Raw genomic sequence first — 25195 nt, forward strand, 5'->3', positions numbered from 1 at the left:
TTTCCAGAGTGGCTGCACTAGTTCACATTGCCACCAACAGTGCAAGAGGGTTCCCCTTTCTCCAAATCCTCTCCAACATTTGTTGTTTCCTGCCTTGTTAATTTTCCCCATTCTCACTGGTGTGAGGTGGTATCTCATTGTGGTTTTGATTTGTATTTCCCTGATGGCAAGTGATGCAGAGCATTTTCTCATATGCATGTTGGCCATGTCTATGTCTTCCTCTGTGAGATTTCTGTTCATGTCTTTTGCCCATTTCAAAATTGGATTGTTTGTTTCTTTGCTGTTGAGTTTAATAAGTTCTTACAGATCTTGGATACTAGCCCTTTATCTGATATGTCATTTGCAAACATCTTCTCCCATTCTGTCTGTTGTCTTTTAGTTTTGTTGACTGTTGCTTTTGCTGTGCAAAAGCTTCTTATCTTGATGAAGTCCCAATAATTCATTTTTGCTTTTGTTTCTCTTGCCTTCATGGATGTATCTTGCAAGAAGTTACTGTGGCCGAGTTCAAAAAGGGTGTTGCCTGTGTTCTCCTCTAGGATTTTGATGGAATCTTGTCTCACATTTAGATCTCTCATCCATTTTGAGTTTATCTTTGTGTATGGTGCAAGAGAGTGGTCTAGTTTCATTCTTCTGCATGTGGATGTCCAATTTTCCCAGCACCATTTATTGAAGAGACTGTCTTTTTTTCCAGTGGATAGTCTTTCCTGGTTTGTCGAATATTAGTTGACCATAAAGTTGAGGGTCCACTTCTGGATTCTCTGTTCTGTTCCATTGATCTATGTGTCTGTTTTTGTGCCAGTACCACACTGTCTTGATGACCACAGCTTTGTAGTATAACCTGAAATCTGGCATTGTGATGCCCTCAGCTCTGGTTTTCATTTTTTAATATTCCCCTGACTATTCTGATTCCACTCAAATCTTAAGATGATTTGTTCCAACTCTCTGAAGAAAGTCCATGGTATTTTGATAGGGATTGCATTAAATGTGTAAACTGCCCTGGGTAACATGGACATTTTCACAATATTAATTCTTCCAATCCATGAGCATGGAATATTTTTCCATCTCTTTGGGTCTTCCTCAATTTCTTTCAGAAGTATTCTGTAGTTTTTAGGGTATAGATCCTTTACCTCTTTGGTTAGGTTTATTCCTAGGTATCTTGTGCAGTTGTAAATGGGATTGACTCCTTAAGTTCTCTTTCTTCAGTCTCATGGTAAGTGTATAGAAATGCCACTGATTTCTGGGCATTGATTTTGTATCCTGCCACACTGCCAAATTGCTGTAGGAGTTCTAGCAATCTTGGGTGGAGTCTTTTGGGTTTTCTCTGTACAGTATCATGTCATCTGCAAAGAGGGAGAGTTGGACTTCTTCTTTGCCAATTTGAATGCCTTTTATTTCTTTTTGTTGCCTGATTGCTGAGGCTAGGACTTCTAGTACTATGTTGAATAGCAGTGGTGAGAGTGGACATCCCTGTCTTGTTTCTGATCTTAGGGGAAAGGCTCCCAGTGTTTCCCCATTGAGAATGATATTTGCTGTGGGCTTTTCGTAAATGGCTTTTAAGATGCTGAGGAATATTCCCTCTATCCTAACACTTTCAAGAGTTTTGATAAGGAATGGATGCTGTATTTTGGCAAATGCTTTCTCTGCATCTAATGAGAGGATCATATGGTTCTTGTTTTTTCTCTTGCTGATATGATGAATCACATTGAATGCTTTATGAGTGTTGAACCAGCCTTGCATCCCAAGGATAAATCCCACTTGGTCATGGTGATTAATCTTAATGTATTGTTGGATCCTCTTGGCTAGTATCTCTTTGAGAATTTTTGCATCTGTGTTCATCAGGGATATTGGTCTATAATTCTCCTTTTTGGTGGAGTCTTTGTCTGGTTTTGGAATTAAGGTGATGTTGGCCTCATAGAACAAGTTTGGAAATACTCCATCTCTTTCTATCTTTCGGAACAGCTTTAGTAGAATAGGTATGGTTTCTTCTTTAAAGGTTTGATAGAATTCCCCTGAGAAGCCATCTGTCCCTGGACTTTTGTGTCTTGGGAGGTTTTTGATGACTGCTTCAATTTCCTCCCTGGTTATTGGCCTGTTCAGGTTTTCTGTTTCTTCCTGTTCCAGTTTTGGTAGTTTGTGGTTTTCCAGAAATGCGTCCATTTCTTCTGGATTGCCTAATTTATTGGCGTATAGCTGCTCATAAGTTTTTAAAATTGTTTGTATTTCCTTGGTGTTGGTGGCAATCTCTCCTTTCTCATTCATGATTTTATTAATGTGAGTCTTTTATCTCTTCTTTTTAATAAGGCTGGCTAATGGTCTATCTAATAAATTCTTTCAAAAAACCAACTCCTGGTTTTGTTAATCTGTTCCACAGTTCTTCTGGTCTCTATTTCATTGAGTTCTGCTCGAATCTTTATTAACTCTCTTCTTCTGCTGGGTGTTAGATCTAGTTGCTGTTTTTTATCCAGCTCTTTTAGGTGCAAAGTTAGGTTTTGTAATTGGGTTCTTTCCAGTTTTTGGATGGATGCTTGTATTGCAATGTACTCCCCCCTCAGGACTGCTTTTGTTGTATCCCAAAGATTTTGAATGGTTGTACCTTCATTCTCATTAGTTTCCATGAATCTTTTTAATTCTTCCCTAATTTCCTGGTTGACCCTTTCATCTTTTAGCAGGATGGTCCTTAACCTCCACGTGTTTGAAATCCTTCCAAACTTCTTCTTGTGATTTAGTTCTAGTTTCAAAGCATTATGGTCCAAAAATATGCAGGGGATGATCCCAATCTTTTGGTATTGGTTCAGACCTGATTTGTGACCCAGTATGTGGTCTATTCTGGAGAAAGTTCCATGTGTACCTGAGAAGAATGTGTATTCAGTTGAGTTTGAATGTAAAGTTCTGTAAGTATCTGAAATCCATCTGGTCCAGTGTTTCATTTAAAGCTCTTTTTCTTTGGAGGTGTTGTGCTTAGAAGACCTGTTGATTGTAGAAAGCGCTACATTCAAGTCACCAAGTATATAAGTGTATTATTATCTAAGTATGTCTTAACTTTGGTTATTAATTGATTGATATACTTGGCGGCTCCCCCATTTGGGGCATAAATATTCATGATTGTTAGGTCCTCTTGTTGGATAGATCCTTTAAGTATGATATAGTGTCCCTCTACATCTCTTACTACAGTCTTTGGGATAAACTTTATCTGATATAAGGATGGCTACCTCTGCTTTCTTTTGAGGACCATTTGAATGGTAAATGGTTCTCCAACCTTTTATTTTCAGGCTGTAGGTGTCCTTATGTCTAAAACGAGTCTCTTGAAGACAGCAAATAGATGGGTCTTGCTTTTTTATCCATTCTGAAACCCTGCGTCTTTTGATGGGATCATTAAGCCCATTCACGTTCAGTTACTATTGAAAGATATGAATTTAGTGTCATCATGATACCTATTCAGTCCCTGTTTTTGTGGATTATGTCTTTGGGTGTCCTATTTCTTTTACAGAGTCCCCCTTAATGTTTCTTGCAGAGCTGGTTTGGTGGCTACATGTTCTTTCAGTTTCTGCCTATCTTGGAAGCTGTTTATCTCTCCTTCTATTCTGAATGAGATCCTTGCTGGATAAAGTATTCTTGGCTGCATGTTTTTCTCATTTAGGACCCTGAATACATCCTGCCAGCCCTTTCTGGCCTGCCAGGTCTCTGTGGAGAGGTCTGCTGTTATCCTAATGCTTCTCCCCATAAAAGTTAGGGATTTCTTGTCTCTTGCTGTTTTAAGGATCTTCTCTTTATCTTTGGAATTTGCAAGTTTCACTATTAAATGTGGAGGTGTTCAGCGGTTTTTATTGATTTTATGGGGGGAATCTCTCTATCTCCTGGATTTGAATGCCTGTTTCCCTTCCCAAGTTAGGGAAGTTCTCAGTTATGATTTGTTCAAATACAGTTTCTGGACCTCTGTCCCTTTCAGTGCCCTCGGGATCCCCAATTAAACATAGATTGTTCCTTCTAAGGCTGTCATTTATTTCCCTTAACCTATCCTCATGATATTTCAATTGTTTTTCTGTCTTTTCCTCAGTTTCCCTCCTTGTCATCAACTTGTCTTCTATGTCACTCGCTCTTTCTTCTACCTCATTAACCCTTGTCATTAGGACCTCCAGTTTGGATTGCGTCTCATTTAATCAATTTTTAATTGTGGCCTGATTAGATCTAAATTCTGCAGTCATGAAGTCTCTTGAGTCCTTTATGCTTTTTTCTAGAGCCACCAGTAGCTTTATAATTGGGCTTCTGAATTGGCTTTCTGACATTGAATTGTAGTTCAAATTTTGTAACTCTGTGGGAGAGAGGACTGTTTCTGATTCTTTCTTTTGAGGTGAGTTTTTCCTTCTAGTCATTTTGCTCAGTGCAGAGTGGCCAAAAGAAAGGTGTACTGGAAAAACGAGAAAAAGAGAGACAAAAAAACCAGGGGTGTGTGTGTGTGTGTGTGGAAACAAACAGAAAACAAAAAACAATGGGGAGTATCCTCTGATTCTATATACTGTAAATCTCTCGACTTCCCCTGGAACTTTTCAGCGCTTCTTGGTCAATAACTTGCTTTTCCCCTGTTCTTCTAGCTGGTCTTCTGGGGGAGGGGCCTGCTGTGCTGATTCTCAGGTGTGTGCACCTGGGGGAGCTGCCCTGCCCCCTGCCAGGTGCAGGGCTCAGTGGGAGCTGTTTATCCTGGGAGGCCCCTACTCAGTCCCAGGTACAAGGTGACACCAGGAGCAACAACAGTGGTGGCGGCCAGCTATCCAGCCCTGAAGTCAGCTCCCGCAGTAACTACCGCAGCTCCCAGTCCGCAGGGGCCTGGATGCTCCCGGGGGTGGGGGGTGCCAGTCTGCACAGCTCGGGGCTGCCGGGGGCAGGAGCGTCCTTGCTGTCCTGTGTCCTCCCGGCCTCCGCCTGTTCTAGGGGGAGCGCTGGATCTTGGGCTGTGTCCTCCAGCGCCCTGGGCTCTGGGGCCTGCGTTGTTGGAATCGCGTTCCCGGGGCCATGCAGCCCCCTCCGCTCAGAGCCCCCGCCTGAGCTGCCACTGGAACTGCTCCCGGGGCCCACTGGGCCCACGCGCCAGCCCTTTAGGGAGCTCGGCCGCAGGGTGTGGCGGGCTCTCGGGCTCTCCCCCGGGCCCAACTCCTCTGTTAGCCTGAGGGCATCCCCGCCCCTCCTGGGGTCCTGCCGGAGCTCCCTGCTAGCCCCTTTCTGTCCGGGAAGGTTGGTAAAGCTCCTGCTTCTCTGGGCCTGGGCTTTCCTGTCCTGGGGGCACTCCCCGCTGGCCTTAGCCCGGCTCCTCGTGGGGGCCCCTCCCCCTTGGATGCTTTTTTATTTCTTTATTATTATTTTTTTCCTTCTTCCTACCTTGATAGAAGTGCGAACTCTTCTCACTGTAGCATTCCAGGTGTTCTCTCTTTAAATCTCAGACCGAATTCATAGGTTTTCAGGATGATTTGAAAGTTATCTAGGTAAGTTGGTGGGGACGGGTGACTTGGGGACCCTATTCTTCCACCATCTTCCAGTCTGATGTCTTTAATAGGAACTTAATGCTGGCTTATTTTGGTTTGTTTTATATTGTTTTTTTCTGTTTTGCTTCTCTGTTTTACTTTTTCCACATTCCTTTGGTTTAGATGAATCCCCTGGGGGTTTTTTAGAATTACATTTTTACTTATCTGTGTTTCCCAGTACTGTTTACTTATAAGTCCTCCAGTCCTTTTAGGGTTCATCCCAATCCAATTTTGCCTGTCTTGATTATATTGCAAATATCCTGTTTCCAAATAAGCTAACATTCACAGATAAACATTCCAGGTAAACATTAATTTTGGGAGGACATTTTTTTTTTTTTTTGGGAGAACATTATTAAACCTAGTATAGTCTTCTTTTTTAAAGATTTATTTATTTGAGAGAGAGTGTGTACAAGCAAGGGAAGGGGCAGAGGGAGAGATTCTCAAGCAGACTCCCTCCTGAGCATGTAGCCTGACTTGGGGCTCCATCTCTTAATCCTGAGATCATGACCTGAGCCAAAACCAAGAATTGGATGCTCAACCGACTGAGACACCCAGACACCCCTAGTCTGTTTTTTTTAGGATTTTGTTTTTAGGTAAGCTCTATACCAGATGTGAGGCTAGAACTCACAAGCCCAAGTTCAAGACTCTCATGGTCCAATGACTGAGCCAGCGAGTCACCCCTAAACCTAGTATAGTCTTGGTAGGACAGGTCCTACTTTGTTCTTCTTCACCATTGTCTTAGCTTTTTTGAGACTTTGCTTTTCCATATTCATTTTAGAGATAGTTTGGTAAAAAGCTATTGGGATGTTGATTGAAATAGCATTGAATTTCTAGATTAATTTGGAGAGCATCGCTATCTATATAGTTTTGAGTCTTCCTATCCATGAATGTGATAAATCCTAATTTATATAATTTTTAAAATGTATTTCAACATAGTTTTGTACTTTTTTGTATAAAAATATTTCATATTCATTTGCTATCATAAGCTATAGCTCAGATTATATTTTCAAATTGTTATTGATGTATAAGAATTCAGCTGCTTTTATTTATTTTTATTTTTATTTTTTTAAGATTTTATTTATTTATTCATGAGAGACATAGGCAGAAGGAGAAGCAGGTTCCCTGCATGGAGCCTGATGCAGACTCGATCCCAGGAGTCTGGGATCATGTCCTGAACCAAGGCAGACGCTCAACCACTGAGCCACCCCGGTGTCCCAAATGCAGCTGCTTTTAAATGTTCATTTAATGAACAAGGGGTAGTGGAAGGGGAAGTGGGTGGGGGGCTGGGTGACTGGGTGATGGGCAATGAGGGGGGCACTTGGCAGGATGAGCACTGGGTGTTATGCTATATGTTGGCAAATTGAACTCCAATAAAAAAAAAAGTGTTCATTTAATATCCAACAACTTTTCTGAACTCTTATTAATTTAAAAAATTTTCTGTAAAATCTCTTGGATTGTTTGAGTTTTCATGTTTTTACCATTTCTTTTTTTTTTTTCCATTTCTTTCTTTTAGCTCTGGCTCTGTTGCTTTCTATTTCACATTGTAAATTATTAAAAGACAGACACCTTTCTTTAATATGGTTCGGAGAATAAATGTACCTTGAATAGTATATGAAAATATATGAAAGGAGACTCTTACATAGTGTTTAGGAAAAAGAAAACTCTTGGTTTCTCACACAGAGTTAGTGCTGATAAAGGGAAAAACACATGTAGAGAGAGAGGAAAGGGCTGAATTAGAAGATTTATGATAGATAACAAATCTTTCTGGCTTAGGTAATATAAACAAAATTAATGAATGAATTTAAGAATATCATCATACAGTTAAGTTAATATTGACTATATGGTACTTTGTCAGTTTAAACATTCTCTGATTTCAAAAGCCAAAATGCTAAATTTATTGGGGAAATTGAGCCAGTTTATTTAAGTCATTAATTCCTTTTAAGTGAATGACATGTTAGCTCTTCTCTAACCTTTTGGATCATTTCTTCTCATTATATGATTTCTTGCAATATACTTTCAGATCCCCTATCTAAACCTTAAGCTCATCAAAAACACAGTAAAAAATTCTATTGACCTTTAAAATAAAAATCATGAGTGTCCTAACAATATAGTTCTATCAACACCCTTCCACATAAAATACAAACTCTGAACTCTGGATTTAAAGGTCATTTATTAGTAGCCTCATCTGGACAAAGATATAATTAAAAAAAATAAAAATCATCCATATAATCTCATGTTGGCATTGTAAAGGAAGTATTCAGTTGGAGCTGTCTTTCTCAGGTGGTAGATTTAGCAGTGGCTGGAGGTTGTAGAGATCCCATGGGTCCTGGAGCTTCCATAAGTCCCTTTCTATATGGCCAGTATAGCTACAGATTTCTAGATCTGCCTTCTTTGTATTTTTTTCCCATTGTATATTGCTTGCAAAATGAGAGGTTAGCACTCCATGGAAGGCTGGGAAGATATTTTTTTTATTTTATTTATTTTTAAAAAGACTTTATTTATTCATGAGAGACACACAGAGAGAGAGATAGGCAGAGACACAAGCAGAGGGAGAAGCAGGGAGCCAGACGTGGGAAGCGATCCTAGGTCTCCAGGATCAGGCCCTGGGCCGAAGGCAGCGCTAAACCGCTGAGCCACCCGGGCTGCCCTGGGAAGATATTTTTAAAGAGATATTTTTATGAATCTTAGTACCTCATACCTCAGACAGGGTTTTTTGTCTGTTTTATTCACTGATTTATCTGTAATAACTGAAATATAGTGCCTGAGAGTTAGGAGATTGCTTTGTAAATATTATTGAATGTAAAAATGATTGGGTGCATAGAGCAGTATTGGTGTTAAAAGATTTTTTTGGTCATCACATTGAAAATATGCTGTGGGTTTATTAAAAAGATATTTTAGTATTTTATAGCTTTGTTGTTGTAAGTTTGTTATTATTTTGTATTCTTTTCCCCTAGGAAGTAGTGTTTAATGTAAGTACACTTGAAGTATTGTGAGGGCAGAGACAAATCCTCGGGAAATTGAATAAAGACTTAATACACTTAGATGTTCATCAAAAGTTTTATTTTCCGTTTTCTTCTGTACAAGTTAGTTACAGGCCTCTCTGCAGCAAGTGGATGTGAGCTGCATTATTCCAGTATAGCTGTATAATTGATGTGGCCCTGTGTGAACCTATGGGATCTGGGGCATGTAATGAGTTAAGCTTTTTCTGCTGAAATGTCAAGAATGCATTTAAGTACTTCTGGATTCTTGCCAGACCCACATTACCAAGACTATTCTTTATGTTAGATTCAAATATACAGTAGCTCTGAAGTGCTCAGGCGTGCATATTGAATTTCTTTCTGAATGTACTATAATTCAAAAGGAAACTTTTTTTGAAGGAAGACAGGTCTTTACACATTATTTATGAATAACTGGACTCAGATCTTGGATTCTTAATTGAAGTTTTACTCAAGTAAAACTTACAAAGGACTCCATTATATGTGTATAATCAGATTCTGGATAGATGATGTTTATAAACACTGAAGGGATATTTGGATAAATTATTTAAATTATTTAAAATTTTTCTCTTAAGCCATTTCCCAGTATTTTGACAGATGAAAATTATGTAAGATATGGCACTGATGCAGAGACTGAGATGCTGACAATCCATAAAAAGTGTTTTCCTATGGCACCATTCACATACTCATTCCTACTTTTATCTCAGTTGTAATTTATGTAAAGAAAACTTTTGTCAAAGAGGGTTCATTGAACTATTTCTAATAAGCACTATGACTATACAATGTGCTGGACACATTTCAGAACTGCAAAAATTTTTAAAAGTTGTCTTGATTTTGAAAAGAAAAACCCAATCCCCTTTTATGGTGATTTTTTTTCTTTGACTATACTCATTGGTCTAATGCCTCTTATTGGATCTGGCAACCTACAAAGGAGGTTGTCCTTTTGCTGGACAATGATTAAGTTTCCCATTTCCTCTTCCAAAGTAACTTTCAAGTTCTAACAGTAATGTATTGTGTTACTTTTCCATATATAACTAATACCCCAACTGAGTGTTTTGTAGCTCCTCTTTATATAATTGGGAGGTTTTAATAAGGAATAGTGGATTATTTTGATGTACAGAATACTTTATGTATGCCTTAAAGACCCTTGACTATTACAAAGTTTTTAATGTTAAAGAAATAATAAATCTGACTTTTTTTTAATATTGCAGACCGGATATCTTCACATTCTCTGTTACAACTTTGGAGTAGAAACCCACAAGCAGAATAAATACGAAGAAAGTTCTTTCTGGCTTAGGTAATATAAACAAAATTAATGAATGTGAATTTAGGAATATCATCATGCAGTTGAGTTAATATTGACTATATGGTACTTTGTCAGTTTAAACATTCTCTGATTTCAAAAGCCAACATGCTAAATTTATTTCATTTAACATGTGATGTTCATTCTTGTATGTTGCCAGTTGATAGGAAAATGTATTCTATTCTTAATATAATGTAAGAGTATGTTCTTTCATTCCTCCTTTGTATCTCCATCAAGAATATGAAAAATTTTTTTGCTTTGTTATATATTGGTGTCTGCCAGCCTCAGAGTATAAGGGTGGGTTGGTAAAGAGTAGCATCAGGATGAGTTTGGGGGAAACCAGGAAGAACTTGAATTCTAGCTGTGGTTATTATATATGATTTTAATCTCTGCTTGATTATATTTTCCACCTCTTTTTGGGATATAAAAATAACTTGGTAATGTATTTTCAAATGCCCTGAAAAATCACATTTTAATGTATTTTAAAAGAGGCAAAAATAATTATCAATGTTATTAACAATAGGAATTTTAGCACAGTGGATAGTCTTTCTAGTATTAGATGAACTCATTCAAAATTTGAGTCATCTATGGCATCAGTGGGAAATTGGTAATACTGTGATACCTACTTTTTAGAATTATTGTACAGCTTAAATACATTGATGCATGTATTGTAGAGTGTTCAATAACTTGCTTGGGAGACAGAAACGGTCAACAAATGGTAGCTATTGCTGCTATCTCTAGGTAATATGTTTGCTCTTTACTATAAATGAACACTAATGTGGCAAGTCCACTAGTTTATTCTAATATTTATTACAGTGAAATCAAATGTGGATTACTTGTTGACTTCCCAAGTAACTATATCATAAAGAAAACAGCCACATTTTCTGTCATATACTGCTAATATTTGGAAAATTTTTTCTTTGTGCTTTAATTATCTATGTGTTAAGAAAACTATTGGGAGCAGTTGGTGATACCGTAGGAATAAATAGCTGCTAATTAAACACATTCCTCTATAAATTTTACACCAGAAGGAGGCAATGAAGAGTGAGTGTTTCTATAGGCTTAAGTCTTTTGAAAACAGTGACTAACTTAAGGTAGAGGTTATATACAATTTGAAAGTACCCATTCAGTCCTTTGCAAATCCCACATTCATAAGTGCTCATTAACATTTTACTTTATGTTCTTTTAAATTTTTTTCACGGTTTTTAAAAGATCTTTTAATATGTTAAATGACAAAAAAGACATAAGAATCATTGAAATGCATTTGAAGAATTTAAGGAATTGAGTTTTTTCAAAATTGACTGTAAATAAGAAAAATTAATGGAATGAAACAGAGCCAAAGACTATGCATAGGGCAATTCCTAATTGGTGATCTCTTGTTAGGGACAGTGGGATAAATTGGAAAAATGACAGAAGACATTTGAATTAGACAAAATCATGGAGAATTGGATAAACCCTGAAGATGTTCTATAAAAAATAATCTAGTTGATCTTAATAAGTGAAATATACCCTCCTTCTTTGACTTACAGGTCAGAGACTGCTTTAGATTCCTGAAGAGTCCTTTTGTAGGTTATATTGAGAATATTTCTTAACCTTTTGTGTGAAAGCTCTGTGCTGCTTTTTCCTTTTCAGAATCCAAAGAAAGCATTGTTTCTTCAGCATCCGTCTGAGACCATGATTACAGTTTATATTTTCTTTAAGAAACCTCACAACCTAAACTCAGTGCTGCTAGATTTTTTGGATGTGAATAAATAATTGGTTAGATAGTATGTTAGAGTAGGAGTAATTTTTGAGTTCCTCTTCTAACATTACTTTTAATTTCTCTAAAATTAATCTAAAACCTGTCACAGTTGGTAGCTAATGTAACTTGCTTCCTATTAGGAATTATTTTACTCTGCATGTAGTATCCTCATGTGAAGTGTGTCTTTTTCCTGCTTGTATAATACTTCTTGTATCTCTCATTGAATCAAAAGAGGAGAATTCAGCAAAAATTATACTACTGTTTTCTAAATTCATAGTGCTTTGAGTTAGTGAACCAGATTATGTAATTTCCATGTTGGGTTTAAAAATAGCTATTATGCTTACAATAGGGACAATATTTATGAAGTATTTTTATTTATCAATGCTTAGTCTTTACTATAGTTATATAGGAATATATATCACCAGAGGTCTTTTTTAGACAATTCTATTTTTTTAAATATTTGATTTATTTATTCACGAGAGACACAGACAGAGAGGTAGAGACATATGCAGAGGGAGAAGCAGGCTCCTCACAGGGAGCCTGATGCGGGACTCAATCCTGGACCCCGGGACCACACCTGGAGCCAAAGGCAGACACTCAACTGCTGAGCCACCCAGGTGTCCCATAGAAGATTCTATTTTTTTAAGTAATCCCTACTCACAGGTGGGGCTCAAATTTACAACCCTGAGATTAGGAGTTGCATGCTTTACTGACTGAACCAGCCATGTGGCCCACCAGAAGTCTTCTAATAAGGAAATAACAAAGGAAATATGTGTGTGTTATGCACAAATGTTAATGATTCAGTAGATGAGCCCTGGAGAAATTTGTATCAGTTTGAATGCTACTTAATATTTATCCCTTTATTTTACCTTTATCCTCAGCTCAAGATCTTGAGAATTTGACAATATTATTTATAGTCAGGCAGTGTGATCTAAGGAACAATCACAGAGCTAGCAGTAGAAAATCTGTTACTAATCAGTTGTATGACCTTGGGTCATGTGCTGCAATGTCTTTATCTGAAAAATGGGTACAATGTTATCTGTATTACAGGCTTGTAATAAAAACGACGTAAGTAATATAGTAGGACTTTAAAAAGTTAAGGGTATTATATAATCCTAGACTGATAAATTATTAACTATAAAAATCTTATGCAAGACCTATTTTAATAGTAAATGGAATGTATTAGCACCATCTTGTGGAAATATAATGAATTGTATTATCAGCAATTTCTTCTTTAATAACAAGAAGATAGTTTACTAAAGCTAACACTTTAGAGCTGTAAGAATCTTTACAGATCATCTAATTCAGTAATTTTGGAACAATGTTCTCTAGTGTTCTCTGGTTCTACTGGAACGCTTTTCAGAATCTCCATTAAGAGATAAAGGAAACTTAGCCACAATTCTCTAACATACCCATCTTGATTCAGAGAAGTTAGGCATTAATCATTTTGTTAAGTAGTATGTCTATGCAAGATTTTGTTTGAAAAAAAAAGATTAGCTTGCTTACAGTTTGAAAATGATTGCCATAGGTCAATTTCATCTTGTATAGATAGGGAAATGCACAGTTAGAGAGGTTTATACAACGGCACTTAGTTGGGACACTAGATCCCTAGTCTTTTAGGAATAGTCTTTCTCCAGAAGTCGGTAATGATGTTCCCTCTTTGATTCCTGATTTTGACTGAGTCTTCTCTCTTCTTTTCTTGGTCAGTCTAGCTAAACATTTGTCAACTGTTGGCCCTTTTCAAAGCATCAACTTTTGGTTTTATTGGTTTTTCTCTATTGTTTTTCAGTTATTTAATTTAATTCCCCCTGTAATCTTTATGACTTTTCCCCTTTGTGCTTGCTTTAGATTTAGTTTGCTTTTTTCCCCCCATTTTCCTAACATGGAAAGTTGAGATCTTACTTCTCTTTTAATGTAAAATTTCCCCTAACCACTGCTTTCCATTCCATAAATTTCGGTATGTTGGGTTTTCCTGTTCACTCAGTTCAAGGTATTTTCTAATTTTCTCTTGTGATTTATTCTTTGACTTATTGGTTATTTAGGAGTGTGTTGTTTAATTTCTACATAAATTCTTGATTTCTAATTTAATTTCACGTAGATGGAGAACATACTTTCTGTGACTTTAATTCTGTTAAATCTACTGAGGATTTTTAATATGCTCTATTCTGAAGAATGTTCTATGTGCACTTGAGAAGAGGGTGTAGTCTGCTATTATTGGGTGGAGTATGATATAGATGTTGTTAGGTTAGTAGGTAGTGTTGTTCCAATCTTCTGTAATCCTTTTTGATGTTTTGCCTAGTTGTCCTGTCTTCTTGAAAGCAGGGTATTGAAATCCTCAGCTGTCATTGTTGAATTGTGTCTTTCCATTCAGTTTTGTCAACCTTTATTTATGTATTATGGGGACTCCGTTGTTAGGTTTATATAAGCTTTTAAGTGTTATATCTTATGAATGAATTAGCCCTTTTATCATTTTAAAATATCCCTCTTTATCTCTAGTAACATTTTTTGTCTTCAAGTCTGATTGATATTAGTGTAGCCATGCTAGTCTTCTTATGGTTGCTGTATACATGGTATATCTTTTTCCATCCTTTACTTTCAATCTCTTTGTGTCTTTTAATTTAAAGTATGTTTTTTGTGAGGGTGCCTGGGTGGCACAGTTGGTTAAGTGTCCTGATTCTTGGTTTCAGCTCAGGTTGTGATCTCAGGATTGTGAAATTGCTCCTTGCCTGGGGGCTCTGTGCTCAGTGCAGAGGCTACAAAGTTTCTCTACCTCTCCCTTTGCCCTCCACCCCCATGTGTGCGCTCTCTCTTTTAAATCAATCAATCTTTAATAAAAATAAAGTGTGTTTTGTGTTAGCAGCATATAGCTGGATCTTTTTTAAAAAATCCAAACTGAAAATCTCTGATATTTGATTTTATTTAATCCATTCAGCCTTTTAATGTTGATTTATTGTTGGATTTATATCTGACATTTTGCTTTTGGTTTTCTACATGTCTCATGACTACTGACCTATTCCCTCTTTTCTTCCTTTACTACTTTCTCAAGTGAATATCTTTTGAAAATTAGTAAATTTATTTTTTGTTGTGGTAATGAATATATACAACATAAAATTTGCTATTTTAATTATTTTAAGTGTACAATTCAGGGGGATTAATTACATTCCCAATGTTGTTCGACCATCATTGCAAACTATTTCAAAAACTTTTTGAAAACTTTTTCATTACCTCAAATAGAAAGTGTAACTTTTGAACACTAATTCCCCATTCTTCCTTCCCCCTTCTCCAGTCCCTGGTAATCTCTAATCTACTTTATATCTCTATGAATTTGCCTATCTTAGATATTTCATGTAAGTGGAATCATACAATATCTGTTCTTTTGTGTCTGGTATATTTTACTTAGGAGAATATTTTCAAAGATTTTTCCATGTTGTGGCATGCATGAGAACTTCATTCTTTTTTTTTTTACCAATAATTTATTTTACTGTGATAAAATATACATAACATAAAGTTTACTACCATTTTAACCATTAAAAAATTTTTTTAGAGATTTTATTTATTTATTCATGAGAGAAACAGAGAGAGAGAGAGACAGAGACAGAGACAGAGACACAGGCAGAGGGAGAAGCAGGCTCCCTGTAGGGAGCCCGACATGGGACTCGATCCCGGGTCTCCAGGATCACGCCCTGGGCTGAAGGCAGCGCTAAACCGCTGAGCCACCTGGCTGCCCCATTTTAACCATTTTTTTAAAAAAAGATTTTGTTTATTTATTCATGAGAGACCCACAGAGAGAGGCAGAGACATAGGCAGAGGGAGAAGCAGGCTCCCTGCAGGGAGACATACGTGGGACTCAATCCCAGGACCCCGGGATCCCCACCTAAGCTGAAGGCAGACACTCAACTGCTGAGCCACCCAGGCATCCCAATTTTAACCATTTTTAAGTGTACAATTCAGTGGTATTAAGTATACTCACAGCGTTGAATAACCATTACCACTGTATTTCTAGAATGTTTTCATCATCCTAAACAAATTCTGTACCCATTAAACAATAACTCCCCACTCCTTTCACCCCTGGTAACTGGTATTCTACTTTCTATCTCTATGACTTGGCATTTTCTAGGTTCCTCATATGAGTGAAGTCATACAATATTTGTCCTTTTTTTATATTTGTCCTTTTGTGTTTGGCTTATTAACATAGTGTTTTCAAGGTTCATCCATGTTGTAGCATGTATCGGTATTTCATTTTTTGTGGGTTAATAATGTTCCATTTTATGGATTTAACACATTTGTTTATCCATTCAGCAGATGATGAACACTTGGGTTTTTTCCATCATTTTTGTTATTGTGAATAATGCTACTATAAACACTGGTATATAAGTGTCTACGTGAGTCCCTGCTTTCACTTCTTTTGTGTATATACCTAGGAGTGGAGTTACTGGGTCTTATAAATGGGTATCTTATAGTATGCCATTTAAACAACAGGGGCAGCCCCAGTGGCTTAGCGGTCTAGCGCTGCCTTCAGCCCAGGGTGTGATCCTGGGGACCTGGGATCGAGTCCCATGTCGGGCTCCCTGTATGGAGCCTGCTTCTTCCTCTGCCTGTGTCTCTGCCTCTCTCTCTCTCTCTGTGTCTCTCATGGATAAATAATTAAAATCTTAAAACAAATAAATTGTTTAACAGTTTCTAAAATTATATATTCTTTGAGTTACTTTCCTTGTGGTTGTTCTAGGGCTTACAATATACCTCTTAATTTACTAGAAATTACTTCAGATTTATATTAACTTTCTTCTGAAAGAAGTTTTAATTTTTTTTTAATTTATTTTTTATTGGTGTTCAATTTACTAACATACAGAATAACCCCCAGTGCCCGTCACCCATTCACTCCCACCCCCCGCCCTTCTCCCCTTCCACCACCCCTAGTTCATTTCCCAGAGTTAGCAGTCTTTACGTTCTGTCTCCCTTTCTGATATTTCCCACACATTTCTTCTCCCTTCCCTTATATTCCCTTTCACTATTATTTATATTCCCCAAATGAATGAGAACATATAATGTTTGTCCTTCACCGACTGACTTACTTCACTCAGCATAATACCCTCCAGTTCCAAGAAGTTTTAATTCTATATAACTATTCCCTTTTCTCTTTTTTTGCTAACATAATTATATGTGTTATGTCTACATATGTTTAAAAACTCAACAATACATGGTTGTAATTATTGCTTTATATAATATATACTTTAGAGAAGGCCAGTGAAAAAAGGAGAGCATAAATATTTTTATAGAATCTGTTTATATATTAACCTTCTTACCAGTTTTGGTTATCTTCATTTATTCTAATAGATTTAAGTTACCATTTAGTGTTATTTCCTTACTCTAATTATAACTTTATTCCCACTCGCTTTTTGTGTTGTCATAGTAAAATTATCTTACATATGTAATGCCTCAACAATAAAATTTCATAGATATTTATATAGTTGCTTTTTAAATAAGGAAGGAAATGAGAAGAAATATGTAATCATATTGTCTTTTATAATTATCTAAATAATTACTAACACTTTTTTTCATATGATTTCACATTAATGTCTGGTGTCATTTGCTTTCAACCTGAAGAATGTTCTTTCATATTTCTTGTAAGGCAGATCAGCAAGAAATTCTCTCAGTTTTTGTTTATCTAGGAATGTATTTAGTTCTTCTTTTGAAAAATTGTTTCTCTAGATACAGGATTTTTAGTTGACAGTTTTTTCTCTTTAAGCACTTTAAATACGTCATCCCTGCTTTCTGGCACCCACTATTTGTGATGAAGAATTAGCTGTTAATCTGGTTTCCTTTGAAACAATGAATCATTTTTCTCTAACTGCTTTCAAGATTTTCTCTTTATCTTTGACTTTCAGTAATTGGACCATGATGTGTCTGGGTATGGATTTGTGTGTGTATGTATGTGTGAGCCTACTTGGATCCCATGAAGCTTCTTGGATGTGTAGATTATTGTTTTCCCTCAAATTTGGGAAGTTTTCAACCATCATTTTTTTAAATATATTTTCTAATTTTCTATTTCTTTCTCTTGCTTCTCCACTTCTGGTACTCTCATGCATATGTTGTTGTGTTGAATGATGTCTGATAATCTTTGAAATTCTGTTCTTTTTTCCCCACTCTTTTTTTCCTGTTTGTTCCTCAGATTTGTATAATCACCATCAATCTATCTTTAAGTTTATATATTTTTTGCCTGCTCAAGTCTACTGTTGAGCGTCTAGTGAATTTTTCTTTTCAGTTATTTTACTTTTCAACTTCAGAATTTCCATTTGGTTCTTTTTAAAAATAATTTCTGTGATTAATTATTACACTCGTATTCTCTGTGTCATTGCATCATCATACCTTCCTGTAATTTTTTTTGAAGATTTTATTTATTCATGAGAGACTCAGAGAGAGAGGCAGAGACACAGGCAGACTAGAAGCAGGCTCCATGCAGGAAGTCCAATGCAGGACTTGATCTCGGGACCCCAGGATCACGCCCTGAGCTGAAGGCAGATGCCCAACGAATGAGCCACCTAGGCGTCCCCTTCCTTTAATTTTTTAAATATATAGTTTCCTATAGTTCTATAAACATTTATGATAGCTACTTTGAAGTATTTTTCTACCCACTGCAACATCTGGGACCTCTCAGAGGCAGTTTCTGTTGCCTTCCTTTTATCCTCTGTATAAGTCACACTTTACTGTTTTATTGCATGTGTTGTAATATTTTGTTGAAAACTAGACATTTTGGGTAATATCTTACAGCAAGTATGGATATCAGTTTCATGCCTTTCTGGAACTTACTGTTCTTTTAATTGTTTGGTCATTTGGACTAACTCTGTGAGGTAAATTTTTCTCACAGGGTATGACCTCTAATGTTCCTGCTCAGGATTTTTCCCCTTGTTTTTGTCTTTTTATGGCTTTCTAGGCTTCACCTCTGCATCCACATAAGCTACTTATTGGTCAAGGGTTGTGTTTAAGGTCACTTAGCCAGTTAGATATTCACTCTTTGCAATTGGATATGTATTTGTCTTAGAGATTGTTTTCACAGTTTAGTGAATTAACTATTTTACCCTGCATTCAGCCAGGCCCTGATCATGCCTGAGAGGACAGCCTTGAGCATGTGTATAATCTCTCAGACCCTCCAAATATGAGTACAGTTTGATTTTTGTAAAAGATTTTATTTATTTATTAGAGAGAGAGAGCAAGCACAAGCAAAGGGAGTGGCAGAGGGAGAGGGAGAGGAAGAAGTGGGCTCCCCACTGAGCAGGGAGCTGGATGTGGGGCTCGATCCCAGGACCTTGAGATCATGACCTGAGCCAAAGGTAGACGCTTAACTGACTGAGCCACCAGGTACCCCATACTATTTGATTTTTTAATAAAAACATGTTTTTTAGAGCAGTTTTAGGTTTACAACACAATTGAGAGGAAGGTACAGAGATTTTCCACATACTTCTGATCCCACGTATTCAAAGCCTCTCCACTAATCAACATTACTCACCAGAATGATACATTTTTTACTAAGGATGAACTTACATTGACACATCATAATCCTCTAACTCTGTAGTTTCCCTCCAGGTTCACTCTTGCTGTTGTATATTCTCTACGTTTAGACAAATGTAAAATGACATATATCTACCATTATAGCATTTTAGTGTCATACAGAGTAGTTCTACTGCCCTAAAAATCCTCTGTGTTCTGCCTATTCATCCCTCCCTTTTCCCTGAACTCTATAAACCACTGATCTTTTTGGTCTCCATTGTTTTGCCTTTTCTGGAATGTTATATAGTTGGAATCATTTATTTTTGGTGCTGAATAATATTCCATTGTCTGGAGGTACCACAACTTATTTGTCCATTTCCCTAATGAAGGACGTCTTGGTTGCTTCCAAATTTTGTCAATTATGAATAAAACTGCCATAAACATATAAACATCTACATGCAGCATTTTGTCTGGATGTAAGTTTTCCATTCCTTTTGGTAAATACCAAGGAATGTGATTGCTGTATCATAGGGCAAGAGTATATTTAGTTTTGTAAGGAACTACCAAATTGCAAAGTGGCTGTACAATTTTATATTCCCACCAGCTATGTGTGAGACCTCTATTACTCCATATTCTCACCAGTATTTTAGACTCAGTGTTTTAGACTTTGGCCATTCTGATAGGTATGTACTGGTATTTAATTTTTGTTTTAATATGCATTTTCCTCATGACATATGATGTGGAATATTTTTTCATAGGCTTATTTGCCATCTGTACATCTTTTTTTGTGAGGTATTTGTTAAGAACTTTGGATCATGTTTTAATTGGGTTATTTGTTTTTTTACTGTTGAGTTGTAAGAGGCTTTTCTGGGTATATTTTGGATATCAGTCCTTTATCAGATGTGTCTTTTGCAAATATTTTCTCTGTGGCTTGTCTTCTAATTCTCTTGATATTGTCTTTCACAAAGCAGAAGTTTTTAATTTTTCATTTATTTAAAGATTTTATTTTTAAGTAATCTCTGCACGCAGCCTGAGGCTCAAACTTACAACTCTGAGATTGAGAGTTGCATGCTCTACCAACTAAGCCATCTAGGCAACCCAGAAGTTTTAAAATTTAATGAGATCTAGTTTATCACTTTTCTCCCATGTATTGTTTCCTTGATATTGTATCTAAAAAGGCATCAGAGGGGGCACGTGGCTGGATCACTCAGTAGAGCATGTGACTCTTGATTTTAGGGTTGTGAGTTCAAGTTCCACATTGGCCATGGAGCCTACTTAAGAAAATAAAAAAGAAATTAAATAAATTAAAAAAGCATCACAATACCTAAGATCATCTAGGTTTTATCCTATGTTTTCTTCTAAAATTTTTATGATTTTGCACTTTGTATCTAGTTCTATGATTCATTTTGAGTTAAGTTTTGTGAAAGATGTAAGGTCTGTGTCTATATTCTTGTATGTCCAATTGTTCAAGTATCACTTGTTGAAGAGACTGTCTTTGATCCATTCTGTTGCCTTTGCTTCTTTGTCAAAGATGAGTTGAATGTATTTATGAGGGCCCTCTATTCTGTTCTACTAATCCATTTGTATTTTCTTTTTTTTAATTTTTTTTTTATGATAGTCACAGAGAGAGAGAGAGAGAGAGAGGCAGAGACACAGGCAGAGGGAGAAGCAGGCTCCATGCAGGGAGCCCGATGTGGGACTCGATCCTGGTACTCCAGGATCATGCTCTGGGCCGAAGGCAGGCGCTAAACCGCTGAGCCACCCAGGTGTCCCTTTAGCCAATTTCTTGATTACTGTAATAATGTACTAACTTGATTGCTGTAGCTTTTTAAATTTTTTAAAATTTATTTATGATAGTCACACAGAGAGAGAGAGAGAGAGAGCGCGCGCGCGGCAGAGACACAGGCAGAAGGAGAAGCAGGCTCCATGCACCGGGAGCCTGACGTGGGATTCAATCCCGGGTCTTCAGGATCGCGCCCTGGGCCAAAGGCAGGCGCCAAACCGCTGTGCCACCCAGGGATCCCTGTAGCTTTTTAAAAAAATATTTTATTTATCTACTTGAGAGGGAGAGAGAGAGATAAAGCACACAAACAGGGAGGAAAAGGGAGAGGGAAAGGCAGATTGCCTGCTGAGCAGGGGATCTATCCCAGGACCATGGGATCATAGCCTGAGCCAAAGGCAGACATTTAACTCCCTGAACTACCCAGGTGCCCCGGTTGCTGTAGCTTTATTGGAAGTCTTGAAGTTGTGCAGTGGCAGTCCTGTCCTGCAATATTCTGTTACCTATTCTCATCTCATTCTATTACATAGAAATTTTAGAATGTTGAACCAGTTTTGCATACCTGAGATAAATCTCACTTTGTCATGTTTAGTTTTTAAAAATTACTGTTTGGGTTTGACTTGCTAATATTTTATTGAGGATTTTTACATCCATGTTCATGATATATATTGGTTCATAGTTTTCTTATAATATCTGACTGGTTTGGGGTATTATTAGGGTAATGCTGGCCTCACAGAATGAGTTAGTTAGGAAGTATTCCTTCTGCTTCTATTGTAAAGAGATTGTAGAGAGTTGACAATCATTTCTTCCTTAAATATTTAGTAGAATTTATCAGTGAACACATCTGGGCTTGATGCTTTTTGTTTTGGAATGTTAATTTTTGATTCAATTTCTTTGATACCTATGGGCCTATTTAAACTATTTCTTATTGTCTTGAGTTTTGGCTGCTTGTGCCTTTCAAGTAATTGGTCCATTTAATTTAGGTTATCAAATTTGTAGGCAGAGTTATTTATAGTATTTCTTTATTACTCTTTAAATTTTCATGGTATCTGTAGTGATATCCCTTCTTTCATTTCTGATATTAATAATTTGTGTCCTCTTTTTTTCTTAGCCTGGCTAGAGGCTTATCAATTTTACTGATTATTTCAAATACTTGTGTTTGGTTTCATTGATTTTTTTCTCTATTTTTAAAAAAGATTTTATTTATTCATCTTGTGAATAAATAAGACAGGGAGAGAAAGAGAGAGAGAGAGATAGCATGAGGGGTGGGAGGGGGCAGAGAAAAGGGGCAGAGGGAGAAGCAGACTTCCTGCTGAGCAGGGAGCCTGATGTGGGACTCCATTCCAGGACCGTGAGATCATGACCCAAGCCAAAGTCAGATGCCCAACCGACTGGGCCACCCAGGTGCCCCAATTTCTCTCTCTCTCTCTCTCTCTCTCTCTCTTTTTTTAAAGATTTGTTTATTTGAGAGAGAGAGCATGAGAATAGAGGGATGGGCTGTACCCACATGTCTCGTTCCAGTGCTTGCTCCGTCTATTCAAATTGTGTTTTTTCTTTTTTGTATTGTTGTGCCCAAGATCGCGAATCCGAGAAACCACCACCAAGGAGCCGACACCGATGCAAACACACGAGGGTTTATTTACAAGCTCAAGCTTGGGTCCAAGTGTACCCGACACAGCGGAGCAGGGACTTGGGCCCCGAAGTGGGTTACAGCTGGGTTTTTTATAGGCTGGTCTAGGGGATTTCCAGAAGGGATGGAAGAATTCTAAGATGGGACTTTCTATCATGGGCGTGGGCTCTGTTGTCTTTCTGATACGGGATTCTCTGCCGAGGGCAATTCTGAGCTCTGTTGTCTTTCTGATATGGGATTACCCGCCGAGGACATTGAGGACGTTCTGCAGTTTTTCCCCTTAAAGTTCAGCTCTTACTCACAGGGACCTAAGATGGCTGTACTTGTGCTAATGCTAAACTTTAGGTGGGATGGCCTTAATTTTTCTCGGCCTCCACATTATGCCTTATAATTTTTTCTTGATAGCTTCACATGTACTGGGTAAAAGGAACTGCTGTAAATAGGCCTTTAGTAATGTGGTGGTTAGGTTTTGGGAGTGGGTTAAGAGTTCTTTAGTCCTGTGTTTAGTTCTTAGTCCTTTGGTGAGTATATGCCTTTGGACTGTGAACTTCACAAGTATTTCTCAGTTTTTTACTCCACCCCTAGGTGGTATAGTGTGGCTAGAGTAGTCTAGGGTTGAGTATTTCTCTTCCCCAGGTAAGTTGGGTTCTGATAATACCTCCAGGAGATAGACTCTAGTTAACTAGTTTCCCCTGAGGGCAGGCCTTCTTAAGAACAGATTGGTTCCTTATCATCAACTCTGACAAAGCCCAAGAGGATTTTCTCTGATATTTACCGTGGGAATCTTGAGCTCCTGGAGGTAAATCTGACAATATGGTGGGTATGCCCCTAAGACTATATTTTCCTAGTTTTAAACTTTCAGATTTGTTCACAATGAGCCTCCAGCAACCTGTTAGTTATTGTTCACAATTTCCTGCCTCAGCACTGGTTCTCTTGGCAGTTTCCACTGGTGAGTCCCTCCTGTGGTAAGCCACAATTCCTTGTCCATCTCTGGGGGGGGGGGGGGCAGTAATTTGCCTTTTGTCCTCCCTTCTCTTATGGATGGATCCAATGACAGTTGTTGATTTTTTAGTCTTTTTCAGGTTTTTATTTGTTAGGACAAAGTAATGACTTCGAAGTTCCTTACATGTGTAACTGAAAACTGGAAGTGTGATTTGATTTTTAAGCTTGGCTTCCTTACTGTTATTTTGGATCAGAGTAGCTACATTTTCAGTGTTTGGTAAGAGGTTCTGCTTAAGCCCCTTGAGCCACTCAGGCTCCGGGTTCTTTGCTGATGTATCTGTGTGTGCCTTCAGGAATGCTTTCTAGTCTGCTCCACATGTCCTTCTGATCCCTCCTGGGTGGGTGCAGCCTAGTGCATTTCGTAGCCTTCTGTATCTCCAGGGGTGAGTGTGACCTCCTGAATTATTCTTCTTGGTTGCCTCTGTCCCTGGTTCTCTGTGTTAAAATTCTTGTTAATATGCTGTTTCACTTGTTGCTACTATTACCACGAGCTACCAACTCCCTCTTAATTACTTACCACCAAGATCTCCCTTGTTTTTGACAGTGCCCTTAGGCAGGAACTTCTTGCTCTATTCCAAGTAAGTCAGTCCTCTCAGGCAGATATTCTGAGCTCTTTTTTCTTTATTGCCTATTTCTCCTCCCTGGGGAGAACCTTTGTGTCACACTACTGGAGTTGGTGGCAAGAGCATGGCTTGCTTCTCCTGGTGTAAGAGTGGATGTTGGGGATATAGCCTCTGATCTTCTGAGCATATCCTCCTGGCATGGAGCCTCTGCTTAAGGAGCCAGTCTGGGTGAAAATTATTAGGGTCCCAGTATTCTTGATCTGTCATACCTGAGGTAGAGCCTTTACCATAAGAGTGAGAACTGAGTGGGGAAAGGAATACCCAGTCCTCTAATTTTGCCTGCCCAGAATAGCACTTACACAACACAGGCCTGGGGAGGATAAGAGAGGCTGGCATGCCTGTCCTTCCTAGGTGAAACCATAGCCTAAGAGTCTAGGAGCTGGATGGAAAGGGGATTACTACCTTCTTGATAGCACCCATCTGGAGTAGTTTTCATCACAGGGAGCTGATGTGGATAGGAGCAGATTGTGACTCAAATGCCACAGACTCTCACTGTTCTCACTGAGATTTAGTTGTTTTTTTTTTCTTAAATAAATGTTTTTCCATTTGCCATATGCCCTTAGGAAAATTTCCAAAGACTTTAACTGGTTGGTTGTTTTAATGATTTTTCCAGGCAAATGGTTATATAATTGGGGAGAGGGTCCAAGAGCTCCTTATACCAGCTTTGCAGAAATTTCATCCTCACTGGTTGTTTTAAAAGCTGGAAGTAGGTTTAATATACCAAAGGAGACCTCTGTGAGATAGAACTTAGAATCACTAGGCCAGTATTATATCCTTGTTAGTGATCTGAAAACTCAGTTTGGTAATTCTGTCTTTTAGTGTTTTTAAAAAGGAATATTTCAAAGTAATGTCTTCAATTTAGTTCATTTCACCAAAATTTTATTGACATCTTTCCTTGGAATACCAATTTTATGGTGAATAATTTTTGTTTTGCTTTTTAGGTTTTAGGTTTTGAAACCCTGAGGCTCATGTTAATATATTATTTGTGGTTATCAGAATGTCCAATGGATAATATGGTTTGCTGATTAAAGCATAGACTGAAAATAAAATTTCTCTACTCCCCAACCCCTCATTCTCATTTTCAGTACCAAACTAGGAAATATTAGAAATCACTTAACTGCT

At 37.6% G+C, this 25195-nt stretch overlaps 1 protein-coding gene across 7 annotated transcripts in view; it reads left to right on the top strand.

Moving 5' to 3' along the window:
* TEX11 (testis expressed 11) overlaps positions 1 to 25195 on the top strand; it is a 311406-nt gene that overhangs the window by 60825 nt on the left and 225386 nt on the right. For all 7 annotated transcript variants that reach the window (XM_072816896.1, XM_072816892.1, XM_072816891.1 and 4 more), the window contains one exon: positions 9721 to 9806. In XM_072816896.1, the coding sequence (XP_072672997.1) occupies positions 9721 to 9806 (86 nt within the window). The remainder of the gene's footprint in view (positions 1 to 9720; positions 9807 to 25195) is intronic.

This window comes from Canis lupus, chromosome X (genome assembly GCF_048164855.1).
Source record: "Canis lupus baileyi chromosome X, mCanLup2.hap1, whole genome shotgun sequence".
Taxonomy (NCBI): domain Eukaryota; kingdom Metazoa; phylum Chordata; class Mammalia; order Carnivora; family Canidae; genus Canis; species Canis lupus.